The sequence below is a fragment of the Dasypus novemcinctus genome, chromosome 14 (assembly GCF_030445035.2).
Source record: "Dasypus novemcinctus isolate mDasNov1 chromosome 14, mDasNov1.1.hap2, whole genome shotgun sequence".
Classification (NCBI taxonomy): domain Eukaryota; kingdom Metazoa; phylum Chordata; class Mammalia; order Cingulata; family Dasypodidae; genus Dasypus; species Dasypus novemcinctus.
Window position 1 is genome coordinate 96572629 of NC_080686.1, and position 19649 is coordinate 96592277.

Sequence of the window (19649 nt, forward strand, 5' to 3'; positions counted from 1 at the left end):
GCCGTTCCCACCCACCCTCCGCTGGAGGAATTCAGAGAAATGAAAGGCTGTCGGGAGCTGGGGGAGGACAGGGGGCGGCAGACCTGGGCGACATCGTTTATCAGCTCCGTGGTCCCGAGCACATCACCCAACCTCGCAGGCTGGCTCTGTTCACCTGTGAAACGGCACACTGACGGCTGCTCCAGTACTGGAGGTGCGTCCACTAGGCAAGGCACACAGCCGCCAGCCAGGCCAGCCATCCAGGGAGTCCCTGTGCCTTCCGGTCCTGGTGCCTCCGAGACCACGCGGCACCTGTGAGCACGGTTTGCGTTTCCCACGCTCTTCGTCCCAGCACGGGGGTAGAGGGGGCCACACAAAAGGTGCTCAGCGGATGCACAGCAGGTTTCCAGCCATCACGCGCCCGGCCCCCCGGGGGCCTCCTCTCCATCAGCAACCTCGGTCAATGAGTGACCGGGGCCCCGAGGGGTGTGGCAGGACCTTTCTGGTTCAACAGACCCAGGAGGCCAGTCAGTGACAAGCTGGACCTCGGGGTTGCAGGAGGAGCCAACACAGGGACTTACCTGGAGGAGGGGGGCCCATGGCCCTGCTGGCTCAGAAGGCCGGGGGGGGGGGGCGGGGCATCTTGGGCAACCCAAGGCCACTCGAGGAGCATCAGCCGGTCATGGTGGGGGGGCGGGGTCACACGGGGCCATGCCTCTTAGAAAGCCTGGGCCCGGGAGGAGCAGCAAAGAGCACTGGTTTTGGAGTCCAGGGTGTGTAAGCCCTGCAATTTCTTGCCATGTGACTTTGATCAAGTCGTTTCTCTCTCTGCGCCTCAGTTTCCCCATGTGTAAAATAGACAAGGCCGTGTGTTCTATGATGTCACATGGTCCATAACAAACCTGGGGCAGGTGGGGACTCAGGCAGGAAAGGGCTTCATCACAAGGAAGGGCCTGTGCACCCAAGGCCCTCTCCTTCTCCCGGCCGCCGCCCCGTCCCTGCACACCCTCCTGGACAAGCTCCCCTGGGCGGCTGGAACTCCCAGGGGCACCCGGCAGAGAAGCAGCGGTGACGCGGTGGGGGCGCTCCCAGATCCGCCTGCCCCAGGTAGGTCAAAGGAAGCCCTACATGGACACGCCACGCCAACGGGGACGAGAACTGCCATGGGGCTTCCTCACGGCTTCCCAGGCTTGAGCTTCTCTGCAACCAGGAGGTAGGCACTGCCACGCTCCCCACCTGACAGATGGGGAAACTGAGGCACAGAGCGGTTATGAAACGTGCTCCAGTTGGCGCTGTTTAAATCGGCTTTCAATTGGAAGGCTGGTGAGGACACCACTTTGTTCTCAACATATGCCCGGCTTCACCTCCACCCTTTGCTCAGGTGGGACGTGCGAGGGATGGACTCCACAGGGCCACGGGGCTTTTGGTGCGTGGGGTCAGCCAGGGAGCCGGGCTTCAGCCTGCCCCTTGTCAACCACCAAGCCCCCTGGGGTCAGCCCAGGTGTTTGGCAAAGTCCACACCTTAGACTTTCCTCTTCTCCCTTCACAGCACCTATGAGCTCTGCTTTTAGCTCTCCCCCAAAGGGTCTTCCTAGGAGGATGAAGTCGATCCTTTTGAGAAGTGCTCAGTGCATCGATTTCACCTGCTCTTCAAGGAGGTCCCTAGGCGAGGGTGGGCTTTATCGCTCCCAGTTTGCAGATGGGCAACCGAGGCTCAAAGATATGGCTGCCCGAAGGCCACACTGACGCCTCTCTATGGGAGAAACATGCACAAGTCAGGCCCCGGAGGGGGTGCAGGTTTGGGAGCTCAGGGGTGGACAGACAACAGCCCCCTGGAGTCTTTTAGCGAAGGAGAGAGAAAAGGGAGACCTGAAGCGGACTGTTGACAAGTATAGCATCAATTGTTATTGTCAGCCACTGGCCCAGATTTTGTCCCCTCCATAGCACGCCTGATTTCAAAGCCACAGGAAAGCCAGTGTTCTTTCCAGCACACTGGGCCCTTTATAAAACAGAATTTTAAAAGAGGGGGGAAATCATTGTGTGCGGCTGCTGTTTGGCATAGCATCTTCCCTGAATACATCAACCCATGGAAGGTTCTGGAGAGCCGTCCCATTGCTGCACGAACCTCAAGGAAAGGAGTCCAGAAGACACCCTGGGGACCCCTGCCTTATTGGGGACACATTCTTCTTTGTTTCTTTGCCAGAGAGACTTTGAAGCCAAGCTCCAAGGCAGTTCACAGGTTCTCTTTATGTCTCAGGGACCTCTTGAAACTCCTGGCTCTGGGGAGGGCAAGGAAGCTGGCAGCCTGAATTCTAAATGTTTTCTTATGTAATCAATCTAATAATCGGTATGAGCTGACTCACCAGACCTTCAGAAAAGTACTCCAGTTTAGGGGAAAGGAGTGGAGAAGGGAGCTTGCCACATCTCGGAATCATCCCAGTCCATAAAACTGTGCCCACACCACACCGAGGACACCACCAGCCCAGGAACCCTCTTGAAGGCCCCAGAGCCTTGCACAGTGCCTGGCACCCAGTAAGTGTTCAACCAATTATTTGCTGGTGAAAGAAGGAAAAAAGAAACAGCCACAGAGAAAGCCAACCCTAAGCCCACTCTGGGATCTACCCAAGCTGCTCTCCTGGGCATGGGGCTGGCGTGGACCCATCACTCTGTGTCCAACCTGAGCATAGAACCAGGGAGGGGGCTCAACGAACATCTGGACCGGAACTGCAGGAAGGGGGAGGTGTCAGGGCTCCCGTCTTCTACCCGCCTGCTTCTCTGCTCCACAGCCCAGGACCTTCCTGTCCATTCACTGTGCACTTTGGCAGCTTGGGTGATTTTTTTGGCTTAGAAAGGAGTGTCTGAAGGGGCAAGTCTGGTAGCTGGAAGTCCAGAGGCGGACACTGGCCATGTCAGAGGGCTCTTCTGTGAACCTGCGGGACAAGCATGAGCTGCACTGGAAGGTCTGTGAGATAATTTGTTGAAGTCACACAAACGGAGCCAGTGTTGCCACAGGACATGGAAGTGGCTTCTGCGTACAAAGCCCTTTGTGCCCGAGGTAGGAGGCGTGCCATGCTAAAAGGGTCATTCCCCTAAATGATCTAGCAGCTTCCACCCTCCAGGCTGGCCCCCCAATCTCTCCTGCACAAGAGGGCCAAAGTTTTTTCCTTAAAGGAGGTTTCTTCTTGACAGACATGACTTGAGAAACTACTAAGTGCCAGGCCCTCAGACCTATGGGGTAAAAGGGGAAGGAGAGAGAAAAATGCCACCTGCATGTTCCGAGGAGGGTCAAGAAAGGGCAGCAGCGGGCCTCCTTGTCAGGAGGGGAGAGCCAGGGGGCTTTCAGAGGAAAGAGGAGATCAGTATTCAAGAAGGAGGGCCGAGGGTGGGAGGTGGCCCAGCCAAGAGAGTCTTTCGCGTCACCTCTCTCCTCAGACTCCCTCTAATGCAGCCTTTGGAGAGGTGTGGGCCCAACCCCTTCAGAAGCCAAAGGGGTGGGGTCTGGGGAGATGAGTAAATGGGATGGAGACCTGGACCGCGCCCCATCTCCCTTCAAGCAGAGCTTTCACATGGGTTTGAACTTCACACTTGTCTAGAGGCTTCCACAGATGTGGGGGGCATGGTGGGGGCGGGGTTCCTATAAAAGAAAATAAGAACTCTTGAGCAAAACATTCAAGTTCTGAGCCTCACTGCCTATTGTCTCTATTGGAGGAACCACAGAAGGAAAAAGCTGAAAGGCAAAGTCGACCGGCAGGGGGTGGACAGATCCTCAATCAATGTTAGATCGGAAAGGTCAAAGCCCATGGGCCAAAGAGAGACCTTTCCAAGGAACCGAATTACTCCTATTCTGATATGTCGAATCAGCCTCGCCATCATCTTCCCAGAGGCTCTGGGACTTAAAGAGAAAGACCTTGGACTTGAACTGCCCAGGTAGGAAGCAGAAAAGGCAGCCTGAGGTGAATCCAGGAAACCAAGACCATCGACAAAAGAAGGGTCCAGAAGAGCCTGGGCTGCCTCAATGGGCAATGCTGGGGAGGAAGGTCCAGGCTGGCACCCTACTCCCTTGATTCCGGGCAAGCAAATAACTTCCAGAGCCTCCATTTTCTGACCTGCAAAGTGGGAAGAATGTTTCTTATCTCACTCAGATGAGGCGATGCACGGAAACTACAAGGCACTTTAGCCAGTCAAGGGCTGTTTACTGAGTGTCCACGAACTGCCAGACCCTGGAGCCGCAGAAGGGAGACCAAAATGACCTAGCATTCTGGCCCAAAATGATGCATGTGGAGCTTTTAAACAATGTTGCTTCCTGGACCAGACTACAGCTACCAAATCAGAATCTGGGGAGATGAGACCTGGAAATCTGAATTTCAGACAAGGCTCTCATGACACAGTCTATGCAATCTGCCATATTTGGCAACCTGTTGGATATTATTAGTTCAGCTTAACTTTCTGAAAGAACCTCAGGAAACAAAACGTGGATCCACCATTTGCAGGTGCTTTCACCGGCCTGCGTTGAGGATACAGGGCCCCTGACGCTGATTCCCAAGGAGATCCCTTGAGTACGTCTTTCGTGGGTCTTATCAGCAATGCACACGTGGTGCTTCCTGCGGGCCAGGTACTGTTCTCCCCTCTTTACATGGATGAACTCATATTTACACAGCATCCTGATAAGATTGTGTCTATCAGTTTTATTTTACAGAGGAGGAAACCGAGGCACAGAGCTCCTGACTGTCTCTCTGCACGTTTCATTTCAGCCTGGTGTCTCTAGTCACCCCAGCATGTTGTCATGGAAAAAGGACAATGGATGGGATGTCCCACTCGCCTTGGTCCAATGCCTGGCTTTCCTACTTCTAGCCCTGCTGTTACAGGCCAAGTCCCTTAAATGATGCTGGCCTCAGGGCCCTCATTCATTCAGTGGAGCTAATGCAGCCAAGGAGAGTTCTGGCAAGGATGAAAGGGGGTGAGGGCCCGGCAGGTGATGGAGACAGCTGTCCCTCCCCTGGTGGGCACAACTCCCTAGCCTCGAAGGCTTCTCCCGCTGGATTTTAGATGCTGAGTCATCACACTGGCTTCCTCTCTGAGGCACAGGGCCCGGGGCTTTTGAGTCACTGCCAGGGATGGGATTATCTGAAGTTGGGTCTCGAGAAGAACGCAGCTTCAGGCCATCCAAAAAACACAATGCGATGCTCTTCCCAGGTCCTCGATCATTCTTCCCAGGTCCTCCCAGAAGTAAGCTCTAGGCATGGGTCTCAGCGCACCCAGGGGACTCACGGCTCAGCTCTGCAGTCCAGCCTTGGAGGGGGTGGCCCAAATCCAGCCACTGTCACCCAGGCCAGCTGCTGCCCTCACTCCCTTTCCCACGAAAGTGATTTTGCCAGTCTCTCAAAAGTACCTGATTTCACCCAAAACAATTGCCTAGTCTCTGGGCCTCAATTTCCTGTCTGTAAAAGGGGAAAACGTTGGACCTGATCCATGGGTGAGTCTTTTATTCCATTTCAAATGATGCAACCAAAGGTTAGTGATCCTGGATTTCCCCTTTGCTCTGGAAACACGTCTTAGGAAAGGAGCCCAGATGCTTCTAGGTCTCCCTGGAAAGCCAAACCCAGGGCTACCACCCAAATAGTCCACTCATTCAGACGGGAATGGGGCAAAAGGGAAGGGAGCCCTTCAAGTTACTCAATGTATACTGGAACTCCTCCTAAGTGCCAAATCCTGGGCCAGGTGCCAGGTTACAAGGTTAGATAGACAGACTCCTTGTCCACGCCCTTGCCGCAGGCCCACCCAGCTAAGTCAGAGGTCAGCGGTGCCCAGGTCCCACTCCTTACACCCAGAGTCCCACTGTCTCCAGGTCACCTTTCCCACCCCCATGCATTCCACGACCCCCACCCTGCCACACCCCAGGCAGGGTACTTGCTCTGCCACTGCGTGTTGTGTTCCAAGCACGATGCCATCTGTACCTTCACTGGCACTTCTCCCCTACCAGGTGAGCTCCTTAAAGACGGGTGCTGCAGTTTTCACACTGTATCTTGCTTACGTCAATTCATGGTTGTGAAACCCAGTAAAGAGTCCAGAATTTCTGTCCAGGAGGTGCCTGGGACTGGGGGGCTGCCCTGGAAGGTGCATTTCCATAGCAAGAAGGCGGTGTGTATTTAGAGATTGTGTTCACTGGCAGCGGCTTAGGAGCAGGTTAAGGCTGGTTGATGGAAATCAGGAGGAAGCTAAAGTCCACCAGCCTGGCCAGAGGCTGAACTCCTTCGTATTCTTCTATTTTTCCCCTATAACTTAAAGGAATCAAACTGAAAGGCCCCCTGCCTTGGGTGGGAAAATATTGCTCGAAGGCCCAAGATAAGCAGGACCCTCCCCAAGCAGATTCCAGCGTGGATCAGGGCCAGGCAGCCCACACTCCCAAGCCACAGGGGAGGCACTGCCCCCCCCCCCACGCTCAGCACGTTCCAGGGCCCAGATGACACACCCCTGGGCCTCGAGGAGGAAACCGTCCACTAAGCCCCAGCTTCAGCCACTAATTTGTCGGAGGCGGTGACAGCCTCTGGCTTTCCCCAGGAGCCCACAGCTGGCAGCGGTCCCCACGCGCTGCCGCTGGTCTCCTCTGAATCAGAGACCGCGCTGATCTCCTGGGAATGTCCTGGGAATGTCCCAGCCATTCCAGCTGCTCTCTGCCTAGGAGGGCAGGAGAGGCCTGCGGGGAAGTAGGGGAGGGAAGGAAAGCGGGGGCAGGGTGGGCGGAGGCGAAAATGACGCCACCGGCTATCCCCAGCCAGAGCCCGGCCGCCAGATGCCTGCGTGACCCCTCTCGCCCAAGCCACCTCGCGGTGCCACCTCGCCCAGCCGGGCCACCTCGTGGGCCGCGCCCTGCCCAGCGGCGCTCGCCGACACCCGCTCGCGGGTGTGTCGCACACGCTGTGACACACCCCGGGCCGTCCCCCAAGATACACGTATCACACCTCCCGGAATTGGGGGCTGCCAGCCCCCTGTCCTCAGATGCTCACCCGTTTCTCCCAGGCCTGGGGACCAGGTCCCTTTCTCCAGCCCCGCTCACGCCTCTCTAAACGTGCGGGCAATCTCCCCTTCCCCAGACGCCCTACTCCAGGCTCGCGTGCACACGCACACACACGCACACACCCCTCGTCCCTCCTCCCGCGCCCACTTCCAGCGCGCTCCCTGGCCCGCGGCGCCAGCTGTGGCGCTGGGAGGGTGCCCGGGCAGCGTGGTCCAGGTGCTCCCGGGCTCGCCCTCCACCTCTTCCCTTCCTCCCAGGACCCCACTTCCCCAAGTGGGGAGAGGGTGAGCAGAGACGGGGCTTTTTTTTCACCGCTCTCCACTCCCACCCTAGCGGAATCCGCACCCCGAAGCCCCCTCGCGTCCGCGCCACGGTGGCAGTGCCCTGCCGCGCTGGGCGCTGGCGCCCGGATCCCGCGGAGCCGCGCGGGGCGCTCCAGGTGCTCCAGCGGCACCCACGGCGACCCTCTCGGCTCCTCGGTGGTGCCAGGAAGGAAGACACATCGGACTCACCTAAGGCAGAGGGAGGAAAGCAGAGGCGGCTGGTGCCTGGCTGGCGACGCGGGCCGGCGGGGGCGAGGCGAGCAGCGAGGACCGGCGTGCTGGGGACCTGGGGACCGGCGTGCGCGAGGGAGCGGGAGCAGCAGCCAGGCGAGGTTTGTTTATGTCCCCGCCGCAGGCGGCTTTATAGGCGCCGCGGCCCCGCCCTCCGCGCCTCGCCCCTCCCCGACCCTCCCGGGCCCGCCCCGGCGCGGAGCCACCCCTTCCCCGCGGGCTCCCTTCCCGCCCTCGCCTGCGCGCGGGGCTGGGCTCGCGCCGAGCGGCGGGCGCCCGCAGGAGCCGCCGCCTGTTGCGCAAGCCTTTGTCGGGGCGCGGCGGGGAGGGGCCTCCGGGGCCTGGGCTGTGGGCTCGGCTCTGCGTCGGCGTCTCTGTGTGCTGGGGGGATGCGGCTGTGTGCTCGCGCGGGTGTGCACGCGGGAGCTCATACGTGCGCACATGACGCCCGAGTGCCGCTGGGCCTTCGTTGCCCCCATCGCCGGCTCCCTTTCTTCTGCTGAGAGTACCACGGCGCCACGCCCTGACATCCCTTCTGGGCGACTCCCCTCACTTCCTCTGGCCGCACCCTTTTAGCTCCGGGGTCCCCTGGATGTGCCCTCCCATAACTGCTTCCTTCGCTTCCCCCAGACCAGCCCCCTGGATTGCCATGGGGCTTCCATGTTGCCCGGCTGCGCTGGAGTTCTTGCCCCCACCTCATCTCCTACATCTTGTCCACCCGCATTTGAAAGCCTCAGCCCCTCCCCCGCTTTCCCCGCCACCCTAGCCACAGGCATCCTTTACTGCCCTGGCTGGTTCTCCAACCCTCACCAGCCCCGCCAGGAGGGAAGATTCTGACCCCTTCCTTACCTGGTTCTCAGAACTTGTGCCAAGCACCTCTTCCAGCCTTCACCCTCTTACTCTCTGCTGCCTGGGTTTGTTCGCCTAGTACCTGTGTATGCTTGTCTGACCAAAGGAAGTGGCTGGGTATCAGACTCCCCCGCAGAATGGTCTTTTCAAAGAGGGGTGCCCAGGCCCCACCCCAGAAGAGTTAACGCAGACCCTCAGGGAGTGCACGCTGGGCATTGGGTGCTTACGTTGCTCCCCAGCTGGTTCTAGGGTGCATCCTGACTTGAGAACCGCTGAACCAGAGGAGCCTCGTGTGAAGGAAGACTGTCCCCCAGAGCTTGGTCCCTGCCCTCCACCAGCCCATGCTTCCCCGAGGCCGAGGTCCTGGCTCTCTTTGCATCCGCAGGCCCTGATGCTGACTACTCTACCACCACCACTGGGAGACAGGCCCTGTGCTCAACCGCCAGGAAAAGGCCTGCAAAGGTAAAGCCCTCCCTCGGGGGCCCAGTATAGGAGCTCTGCATCTGGGTTCCCCATCCATATGACCAAAAGGTTAAGCGAGACTCACCCATTCATTAACTCTCTACTGAGCACCCACCATGTGCAGCCACTGTTCCGGGCACCAGGGATAGAGGACTGGCAAAAGTTTTGCAGCCTTGATAGCTACACTGTTGTCTCTTCCAGATCCAGCAGTCTGAAGGACAGTTTTCTTTTACCCCACACAGATACATCTGTTTTCCCTTCCCTCCACCATTTTGGCTTTCCACAAGCACCTATTGAGAACCTATGGTTTACTATTTGCCAAAGATACAGAGTCAAGTTCAAAAGTGAGCAGAGGCTGCTTACACTTCTATGACAAATGGAACACCCAGTGGGTGGCCTGGAAAAGAGAAGGTGGCCTGGAGGGGTCACCTCCTGTTCCCTGGAGGGAGTCCTCCGGGCTGGACACCTAGGACAGCCAGACCTGCAGCTTGAGGCCCAGCATTGTCGGGTGGGAGGCTGGGCTCGTGCTTAGGAACCCCAAGAAGACAGCAGAGAACAAGTCAGGGGGCAGGGAAGGGCTGGATAGGTGCCAGAGGCCTGGAGAGGAGAAAGAGGGATTTGAATCGTGGAGTAGAATTTTCTGGATGCAGTGATATCCTAACACCAGGGCAAAAGGAGATCTTCGCAGACTCCAAAATAGCTTGGGAAAGTTCTGAGGAAGGGCCCAGAGAAAAACCTATTCTCCATCTCTCGGTTTGGCCATCACAGTCAGCTCTTCCTTCAGTGTTGCAATGGGTTTATTGTTTCTTCCGCTGAGCCCCGGATGGAAGCATTTTCTTGCATTTAGGGTGGCTACACTGTAGGAAAAATATTGTCTTCAGTACAACCCTGGATGCCACACCCAGGAGCACCTTGCTTTGGGAACACCATGGGGGCATGAGAGCCGCCTGCACATTGACGAGTCAGCTCTGGCCAGCAGCAGCAGCAGCAACTCTCGGAGCCAAATGTGGGTGCAGTTGCATGGAGCTGCTGACATCATTTCTCATTCTTGCTGGTCAGCAACAGAATCAAATGTGCTTAGTGAAATGCTCATGTGCTACAAATCCATCAAGGATGAGAATGGATTTTCTGAACTCATGTCCCCTGGAAATTTCTATTTAGCAACACCCTATTTTTATCATAGACTATTCTAACCAAAAGGATTGTAGGGATCATCTATTCCCAACTCTCTGTCCTGAAATCCATGGGTACTTGGGCCTGGGAGGGAACCCCAGGCAGCTCCGGTGCAGGGGAAAGAAGACAGTGGCTTGTAGTCCCAACCTGATCTCACTACTTAGGAGCTGTGGCACCTTGGGTAAGCTACACCACCTCCCTCTGTACCTAAATCCTCCATGGGCACCTTTGTAAGCCCACCACTACAGCCCCATCTTCCTCCCTCCCTCCAGAAGGAAAAAGGCCACTGGCTTTGCTGCTTAGTGCTGGGTCCCCCCAGGAGCCCCTCTCCATCTTGCCCTCTCCTCTGGATCATTCAAGTAAATTTCCTACTCCCTCCTCTTTTGAGGATCATTTCGGGACTTACTTCCATATCGCCAAATAACATGTTGACGTTGTTATGACTTGAGATTTCAGGTTTCAATCTTATCTATTGCCTTCCTCCCATGGAATGAAGATTTGAGGAGATGAGACATTACCGGTGTTACTCACCCTTCTGGCCCCCTAGTCCTCCAACAGCCAGGGTGGAATTTTTATGAACTTGAGCCAAGATGAGGCAGTAGGGTGTAGCTGAAGCTAGATGGCCTGGGTTCAAGTCCCAGCCCCTCCGCTAGCCAACTCTGTGAAATGAGATGGATGTTTAACCATCTGGGTCCCTGGACCTTCATTTGCTGAAATAAGACAATAATGGTTCCTGCTTCATAGGGCTGTTGTGAGGCATCAGCGGGATTCCAAGGGAACCCTGAGAACCGCTGCTGGCACATAGTCAGCCTTCATTAAACAACTGAGCAATTATTATCTACAGCCCTGGTTCTCCACTGGGGTGGTTTTGCCCCTGCCCCCACCCTGGGGACATTTGGCAATGCCTGGGGGCTTTTTTGATTGTCACAATGGAAGGGGGCTACTCCTGGCATCTAGCGGGTAGAGGCCAGGGGTGCTGCTAAACATCCTACAATGCATAGGGTACCCACAGCAAAGAATTATCCTAACCCAAATAGCACCGAGGTTGAGAAACCCTGGGCTACAAGAACGTCATCTCCATGTTTTGTGTGTTTTGCTCCGTGTCTCCCCAGCACTTAGACCAGTGTCTAGCATACAGGCAGTTTTCACTACATATTCATCACAAGAATATTCTTTGCCGTCCTCAGGGTTTATAGTGTAACGATGACGTAAACATTATCCACTGCTGAGTCGGGTATTATGTGATGATTAGATTGCCTTTCCTGAGCAACTTCCACTGGACCTAGGGTTAAAAACTGCCTTTTTCCTCCCTTTGCTTATCTTTCTATCTACTCATTTACTAATTTCACCCCCAAGTGTCCACCAATAACCTGGTCCTTTCTTTTCATTCTTGCAACACTTTAGCCTCCCCTTTGGCTGTGCTGATCTCCCCACTTGGAAAACCCTTGTCCACGGCCGGTTTATTTTCATCCCTTGGGTCTCCCTTTAAGGTACCTCCTAAGGCTTTCCTGGGATCCCTCTACTAAGGTTAGCCCTTGCCCTGCCACGGATCTCTGTCATAGCCCGTATTTGTTTCTTAACGAGAATGAATACACCTGGAACCATTTGATTTGTTTGTTTACTTAATCATTCTGTCTCCCCCCACTAGACTATAAGGCCCAGGAGGGCAAGATCATGGTGGCTTGAAGAGTGTAGTGCTTAAAGGCAAGATGCCATAGCCAGCCTAGGTTTCTATCTTGTCTCAGCCACTCGCAGCTCTGTAATCTTGGGCTAGGTCTTTAATTTCTTGCCTCGGCCTCTCATCTATAAGGTGCACGTAATAATAGAATTAACGTGTAGGGCTCTCATGAGGAAGTACGAGGTAATGCATGCAAAGTGCCTGGCGCAGTGCTGCCACATAAAAGCTCTTGATAAAATGTTGGACAGCGCCATCACCGTCATCATCATCACCACCATCTCCATCCCATCCCTCCCGACAGCCGGGAGAGTCCCTGACCCCTAGAGGCACCCAGGAGACGGTGGTGCACTGACTGAATGAGTGCAGGTGTTTCTCTTTGGACTCGCCCTACTTTTGGGGAAGGGGGAAAAGGATCCTTCTACGTGCTTCTATGATCCCAGTTGGAGGAGCCCAGTCTATGTACCTTTCTCTGCATAAATTATCTCAGTTCTCTGGGACCATACCTGTCCTGTCGTATCTAGTTATGAGCCGTGGAGGAACTTGAAAGGAAAACAATTCCCAATGAGATGCCGCGTCAGGCTATGTCCAGTGTACCTAACAGTCCATTATTTTGTACATGACTGAAGAGCTGTATAACTTTTTGCCCATAGAAAATCAGTTTCTCCTTCCTCCTGGTTTGTATTAGTTTCCTAGAGCTGCAGTAACAAATTACCACAAACTGGGTGATTTCAAACAACACAAGTGTTTTCTCTCACAGTTCTGGGGGCCAGAAGTCCAAAGTCATGGTCAGCAGGGCCATTGTTTCTCTGAGGCTCTAGGAAGAACCCTTCTCTGCCTCTTCCAGCTTCCGTGTGGAGGGCCATCCTTGCATCACCCCACGCTCTGCCTGCGTCTTCAGAGGCCTCTTCCCTGTGTGTTTCTCTGTTGTCCCCTCCTCTTCTTAGAAGGCCACCAGCCGTACTGGGCTCAGAGCCCACCCTAATCCAGTAGCACCTCGTCATAGCTCATCACCTCTACAAAGACCCTATCTCCAAACAATTTCTTCTATTACTAGTCACAGTAGTTTCATAGTGGAATATCGGTAAGCCCACCCTAATCCATATTTGATTCCTCCATTCTGTGGACCCTGGGATGGTGATGTCCCCTCCACCTCTAGATCAAAAGGAGGCTTAGATTCCACATGGATGATGGATGCAATTCCTCTGCTTGCAGTTGTAGGCACTCTTGGTTGCCTGGTGTGGTGTTTGACCTTCTTCACCTCCCTGCTAGCTGGCTGGGATAAGTCCAACGAACCAAAGAATAGGAGTCGCCACTCTGCTGAGGCTCAGGGCCCAGCTGGCACATGGGCAGTCCAGAGATTCAAGTCCCCTGAGTATGCACCATCCCTAGCACCAACCACAGGTCCAGTAAAAGTGACGAGAGGCGTGCGTAGGAAGATCACATCTGAGTCCAGCTCCATCACACTCAGGAGCACAAATTCCAAAGCAGGGCCCACTGACATGGCAGAGAACTTCAATCATTTGGGTGGATGCCCACTAGTCAACCCAGGACGGGGTTGGTATGTGCTTCACACGTGTGTAGCATAGCTGCAGGGAGACCAAGTTCTGATGACACTGTGAAATCCCACAGCACTTCTGGCCCCGCCTCCCAACAGCTGCTCCAACCTCTGCACCCCCCTGGTTCAACTCTTCCCGTGCTGGGCGGTCACCTAGACAGCCTAAAGCATAGACCTGCCTAAGGACCCCTTTTAGGGCCGCTTGCTGTCCCCAAGTGAACCCCACAGTCCCCAGGGCGCCAATGGGAACCTCCCCCCCACAGGCCCAGGCTCTTCTCAGCCTGCTGATGCTCTTCTCCAGTGGCCCGGGGTCACCCACTGCGGGCCTCCACCTCCCAACGTTGGAGCCAGCTGTGTTCTCTTCCTCCAGAGCCTTCTTGCACCCGCTTCACCCACGGGAAATGCACGATTTCAGGTCTCCGGCCTGCGCCGCCCTCCTAGCAGTTAGGCAGAGCAGCAGGACTTGCCTGGTCAGGGAATCGTGAATACAAGTGTCTGGTGTCACTTCCCTGGGGAAAGCTAATACCTAAGGTATGATTCAGCCCCTCTCCCCGCCAGGCCACGGCTCCTGGCAGCCCTCAAAGAATGTCGGTTCCACCGCCTGGGTCCTGGAGCAGGACCCCCAGTTGGCCCCAAATGTATACATAACAGGAGGAAGAAATAACCCCTGCTGCACCTACTGCCGTGATTTTGTGGCCATTTGACACTACGTTAGAATTCAGCCAATCCTGACTAGTTCGCCAACCTCAGGGCATATGCCTCACAGAAATGAGCCCTGTCAACGTTGGCTCCACTGGGAAATCTCTGCTCTGCCAGCTAGATTTTTTTTTTAAAGAGGTACCAGGGATTGAACCCAGGACCTTGTGCGTGGGAAGCAGGTGCTCAACCACAGAGCGACATCTGCTTCCCAGTGAAAGCTGTTTTTTCACCCAGGACCTCCTGTATAACAAACAGGTACCCAACCATATGAGCTACATCGGCTCTCCTAGATTCATTTTTTAAACTCAATGACTATTTACTGAGCATTTACAATCCACCAGGCCTCGTGTGAGATGCTAGGAGTAAAAGGATGAAAAAAAACAAACATTCCAGCTTCAAAGAAATGACACAAATACATAATGACAATCATTGCTAGTGGATTTAAGTAAGAATAGAGGGTCCTAAAATACTCTTTGATTCAAGATCCTGATCTACTCTGGAGGATCTGTGAAAACTTCCTGAAAAAAGTGATATTTAAAGTGGGGAGCCACTAGCTTAGGCATGGACAAACTTGACTCTCACTTTCTGAGCTCTAGAACTTGGTGTGTTTTCCTTTCTTCTTATTAGTTAGAACTCTTTAGAGTGCAAGGGGCACAAATATAACTTAAAATGGCTTAAGCCACTGGGGGGGGCGTGATTTATTGGCTCATTTAGCAGTGAAGTTCAGAGGAGTGCTGGCTTCAGGCACAGCTGGATCCAGCCCTGCGTCTCCAGGCCTCTGCTTCTCCATCTCTCGGTATTGCCCACACCAGTTTACTCCGTGTGGGCTTCATTCTCTCACAGGCCCTTTCTCAATTCCATCGCAGGCCTGTCAGGTAATTTTACATCAGTCAGTTAGGGGCCTCCTCAGCTCAGAGGAGGGCAAAGAAAATTGTCCTTCTTTTCTCTAAGAGGCCTGGGAATTTGGGGAGATCCGGCCTGAATGCTTGGCAGCCACTCACCTGACACCCTGCTCCAGGACCCAGGCAGTGGAGCCTGCACTCTCTGAGGGCTTCCAGGAGCTGTGGCAGGGCGGGGAGAGGGGCTGAATCACACCTTAGGTATTAGCTTTCCCCAGGGAAGTGACGTCAGACACCTGACGCTTTGCTCACCTTCCTGCTCTCACCTGGCCATCCACCCCCACCCCACACCTCACCAGCGCCTTCACCTTCCACCGGGCCTGCCTCCTACTGCTCCCAGGCCTGCTGGACACCTTCGCGCCTTGTGCCTTAGCCGAAGGAGGGAGGGCAGAGGGGGGGAAGGAGAAGGGAAGGAGAGATGGAGAGATGGAGAGATGGAGAGAGGGAGGGAGAAGGGAGCGAGGAGAGCAAGGGGAAGGAAGAAAGGAAGAAAGGAGAGAGGGAGGGCGATCAGAGACTTTGCATAGCCTTAGTCTGCTCTTCTTGCCTCGTGCTGTGCTACCCTTCCCCGTGGAGGGTTCACTGACCTTTCTGAGAGCTAAAGGTTGTCTTTGTTGGTAGGGAAACCAGACCTGAGTCTGGGTGGACCTCTCAACTCATCACCACCTGGAAACTGCCTCAAGAAATGCAGAGGAATTTTGTAGCAAGCATGAAACTTGTTCCCCAACTTGATGATGTGACAAACATCACGGGCCTTTGCGTTCCTCCCGTTAGATTAAATCTAACTCAGCCCGCCTTTGGCGGAGCTGGTGATAAGTTCGCGCTTGGTCAATTGGAGAGTGGGGCTCTCCCTTCTCTGCTCCCAAACTCCTCTCTCAGCCTAGAGAGAATCTAGACACCTCTGGGCTTGCCCCCTGCGGGGAGGGGTCTGACCTCCAGTGCCCCTGGGCTGCTGCACTGTCCCGGGGTACCCCTGGGGGGTCCCAGGATACGAGTGGGCCTGTGGTTCCTGTGCCGAGTTTGGGCAGAGGTGCCTTGGCTGTGCTGACTGCCGGGGGTTGGGGGTCCATCCTACCCAGGGCCCCCCACCCCCCTGAGCTCTAAGGATCTCCCCCAACAGCCGGCAGGCTGCTTCCACTCCTTCCTTCTCCTTGGTGGGATCCCCCACACCGTGCCCACTAGTGTAGAGGAGCTCAGAGGGCCCGGCACCGTGAGACGGAAGGCGGAGAACAAAATGCCAGGTGGGAGGTCAAGCCATGATCCTGCCCCAAAGGGGGTCCAATTAGGCAGGGCCGGCTCTTGCCCACACCATTGTTCTTCTCTCACCCCCAGGGCTCTGAAGCTAAAGCCACAGGGCTCTGAGCCCCTCTCCCTCCTCGGCATCTCCGAGACCACTGCTTGGCGGACACTGCTCCCTCTTTCTGGACAGGGGTGGAAGCCTTCACCCGCCCCAAGCTTTCACCACGCTGCATGCACATCCACCCCTGCCCAGAGAACCCGAGGCAGCGTGTACATCGGTGAAGACACAAGGACTCCGGGTGCACGACGTGGGCATGTGCCGGGAGGGCGGCTGGGGCGGGAGGCGCTAAGAGGACCCTCAGGGGACGAGGCCACCTAAGGCGCAGCAGCAGCCCTGCTCTGGAGCCGAGAAGTGAGGGATGCGGAGGGGAGAGCAACAAGCCTCTCCTTTTTTTTTTTCTCCTATTTCTCCCCCTGCCCCAGTTGTCTGCTCTCTGTGTCTATTCTCTGTGTGTTCTTCTGTGACCGCTTCTATCCTTATCAGCAGCACGGGGAATCTGTGTCTCTTTTTGTTGCATCATCTTGGTGTGTCAGCTCTCCGTGTGTGCAGCACCATTCCTGGACAGGCTGTACTTTCTTTCGCGCTGGGCGGCTCTCCTTATGGGGCGCACTCCTTGCGCGTGGGGCTCCCCTACACGGGCGACGCCCCTGCCTGGCACATCACTCCTTGCGCACATCAGCACTGCGCATGGGCCAGCTCCACATGGGTCAAGGAGGCCCGGGGTTTGAACCATGGACCTCCCATGTGGTAGACAGACACCCTAACCACTGGACCAAGTCCGCTTCCCCAAGCCTCTCCTGAAAGGCCCCAGGGCCAGAGGGCAGGGCCTTCTCACGGGCACCCACACTCATTCCCGAGACAGGTTGGCTTCCACAGATGAGCAAGCAGAGGCCCAGCCTCCGCTCAGACCCCAAAGCAGCTCAACTCTTGGCCCAGCTCTGGTCTCCCAGGCCACAGCTAGGCCTGGAGGGAAGCCCTGGTGACCGCGGGCCGCAGAGTTGCGGGACAGGGAGCTGGCCACAGGGCTGCTGGAGCTAATGACACTTCCAAACAAGGGTCATGTCCAAGCAGAACCAAGCAGAGCCGTGGGGCTTAAGGGGAAGAGAAAGGAGCGCGGTCCAGCCAGCCTGCCGGTGGTGCTGGGGCCATGGCCCCCAGAGCCACGCCTGGGGGAGGCCAGGGGGTGGTTCCAGTGGCCCGGCTGCCCAGAGCAGACGCCTGTAGTTAGAGCGAGTCAAAATGTGTATTTGTCCAGGTGGACAGCGATTTTATCTCCAGCACGTGGGTATGGTGGGAGCCAGGAGATGATGTTTAAATCCGGAGCATATTACAAACTCTTATTATTTAAAAAAGGAAAGGTTGTGAAAATACACGTTCTATGTAGAAAAATAAAAAGATAACAGATAAGCAATAAGTGAACAAATTTTAAAAACAAAAATAAGCAAATAAATAAATTACAAACAAAACAGAACAAGAAATCCACCACCCAGGAAGTATGGCTATTATATTTTGGAATTTGTCCTTCCAGGTGTGTGCATATATATGTAAATAAATACAAATATGTTTTATGATAGCATGTAATTAGATATTTAATGGCATAGATATTTAATGGCAGCATTTAAGAATACTATCATATAAGGCTGACCATTCTACATTTCTGCATTACATGATGAATATCTTTGCATTTTAAAAAATATGCCGGGAAACGGATGTGGCTCAACCAACTGGGCTCCTGTCTACCATATGAGAGGTCCAGGTTTCGATGCCCAGGGCCTCCTGGTGAGGGTGAGCTGGCCCACGCGGAGTGCTGGCCCACATGGGAATGCCGCCCAGACAGGAAAGCCATCCCGTGCAGTAGTGTCCACCAATGCAGAGAGCTGGTGCAGCAAGATGACACAGAGGAGAGAAAATAGGTCATAGCAGAACAGGGAGATGAGGGGGTGCAAGAGAGTAATGGCCTCTCTCCCACTCCAGAAGGTCCCAGGATCAGTTCCAGATTCCGGAGCCGACCAATGAGAATACGAGCAGACACAGAAGAAAGCATGGCAAATGAACACAGAGAGAGACAATGGAGGGAATGGGGGGGTGGGGGGGAGGGAGGGATAAAGATAAATCTTAAAAAAAATATATGCTTACACAATCTTTTTCTTTCCTTTCTTATTATGAAATAAAACATGCACAAGACAGAAACTGCATGAAACATAAGTGCACTGTATAATGGAATAATTGTCAAATGCACACCCAACTTAACACCACTAGCTGGGTCAGGGCAGGGTCATGGCCATGCCCCAGAAGCGCTCCCGGTAGCACCAGCCGCGAGGCTCGGCAGCCCTTCCCAAGGGCACAGAGTATTCCAGTGCCTGGGTGGGCCTGCACCACCGTTCCTCTGTGTCACACATTGCTGGGCATTTTGGGTGTTCGCAGTCTCCTGCAGGGGTGAAGGGCCTCGCACGTGCCTCCACACGCCCACCTTTGTATGATCTCTCAATAACTCCCCTGGGTAAAGTCATGGAAGGGAGGTGTTGACATGTCGCTACACTGCCTGCCGGGAAGGCCGGACCAGGGGCGGGCCCCTCCATTTGCACGTGGGCATGCCCCCGCCTCTACGGCCACTGCCCATCTGATAGGTGAAAACGGGTCCAGCGTCTCATTATAGGCTCACTGCATTTGCACATCTTTGTTTCCTGGTGAGATGGAATGATTGCATTTATTTTGGGTATTTGTCCTTGGTTTCTGAGGATTAGAAGTGGGGTTCCTATCATTAAACTGTAGATCACCCCAAGAGCTTTTCCTTTTTCTGTGCTGTTTCATAAAGAACAAAACTCCCCTCCCGCTCACTCTCTAGCCTTGACCCCCATCCCACATCCAGAGCCAATTTCAGTTCCCAGATTTGAAGGAAAAGGTGCTCCGGTTGTCTTTGGTTCTGCTACCAGGAGCTATAGGCACTTGAAATCAGTCCCCTCTGGGAGCCCCCTGCTTCTCAGTTAGCAAGGGCGAGGGAAAATAGGCTCCACCCTTGTATCATGCTTGTATAGCACCCACTGGAGAACAAGTGAGAGAATAATAAAAGTGGAAGGCTTTCGTTTTTAAAAAACCTACTCTCCATTGAATGCCTGTTATATGCCCGGTTGTTTGCATATTTTATTTCTAATTTTTACAGCCCTCCAAGGCAAATATTTTAACACCCATTTGACACACAAGGAAACTGAGGCTCGGAGAGGTGAGGTGACTTAACTAAGACCCCTACCGCTGGCAAGACCAACAGGTCTGGCTACTTCTCCAGCACCTGCTCTTGCCACCACTGCCAGCATCTTGCACAGGCAAACGGAGTGACTGGCATTACTACATGGCGCCTGGAGGACGTTAGGCCTGGGGCTTGCTCGGAGCATCTTCCTCGTTTTCCGTGGTGCTGGCGTTATCACTGTTGACGCTGCACACTCAGCCCGGCGGGGTGGACTGCTCCCTGCCTGGACGCCTGCCCAGGAC

At 54.9% G+C, this 19649-nt stretch overlaps 1 protein-coding gene and 1 long non-coding RNA gene across 3 annotated transcripts in view; one reads left to right on the plus strand and one right to left on the minus strand.

Moving 5' to 3' along the window:
• NDRG1 (N-myc downstream regulated 1) overlaps positions 1–7721 on the minus strand; it is a 52416-nt gene extending 44695 nt beyond the window's left edge. Inside the window, exon 1 of one of the 2 annotated variants that reach the window (XM_071208048.1) lies at positions 7507–7721. Coding sequence is in view for 1 of the 2 variants with exons in the window: in XM_058276076.1 (XP_058132059.1) it covers positions 84–239 (156 nt within the window). In the remaining variant the exon portion in view is untranslated. Of the gene's footprint in view, positions 1–83; positions 255–7506 lie in introns of those variants that run through there. The other variant, XM_058276076.1, reaches the window with a different exon arrangement.
• A 915-nt stretch (positions 7722–8636) lies between these two features.
• LOC131273318 (uncharacterized) lies at positions 8637–18358 on the plus strand. The gene is made up of 2 exons (XR_009180511.2): positions 8637–8859; positions 16196–18358. It is a non-coding gene; the product is annotated as an uncharacterized lncRNA (long non-coding RNA).
• Positions 18359–19649: the final 1291 nt, after the last annotated feature.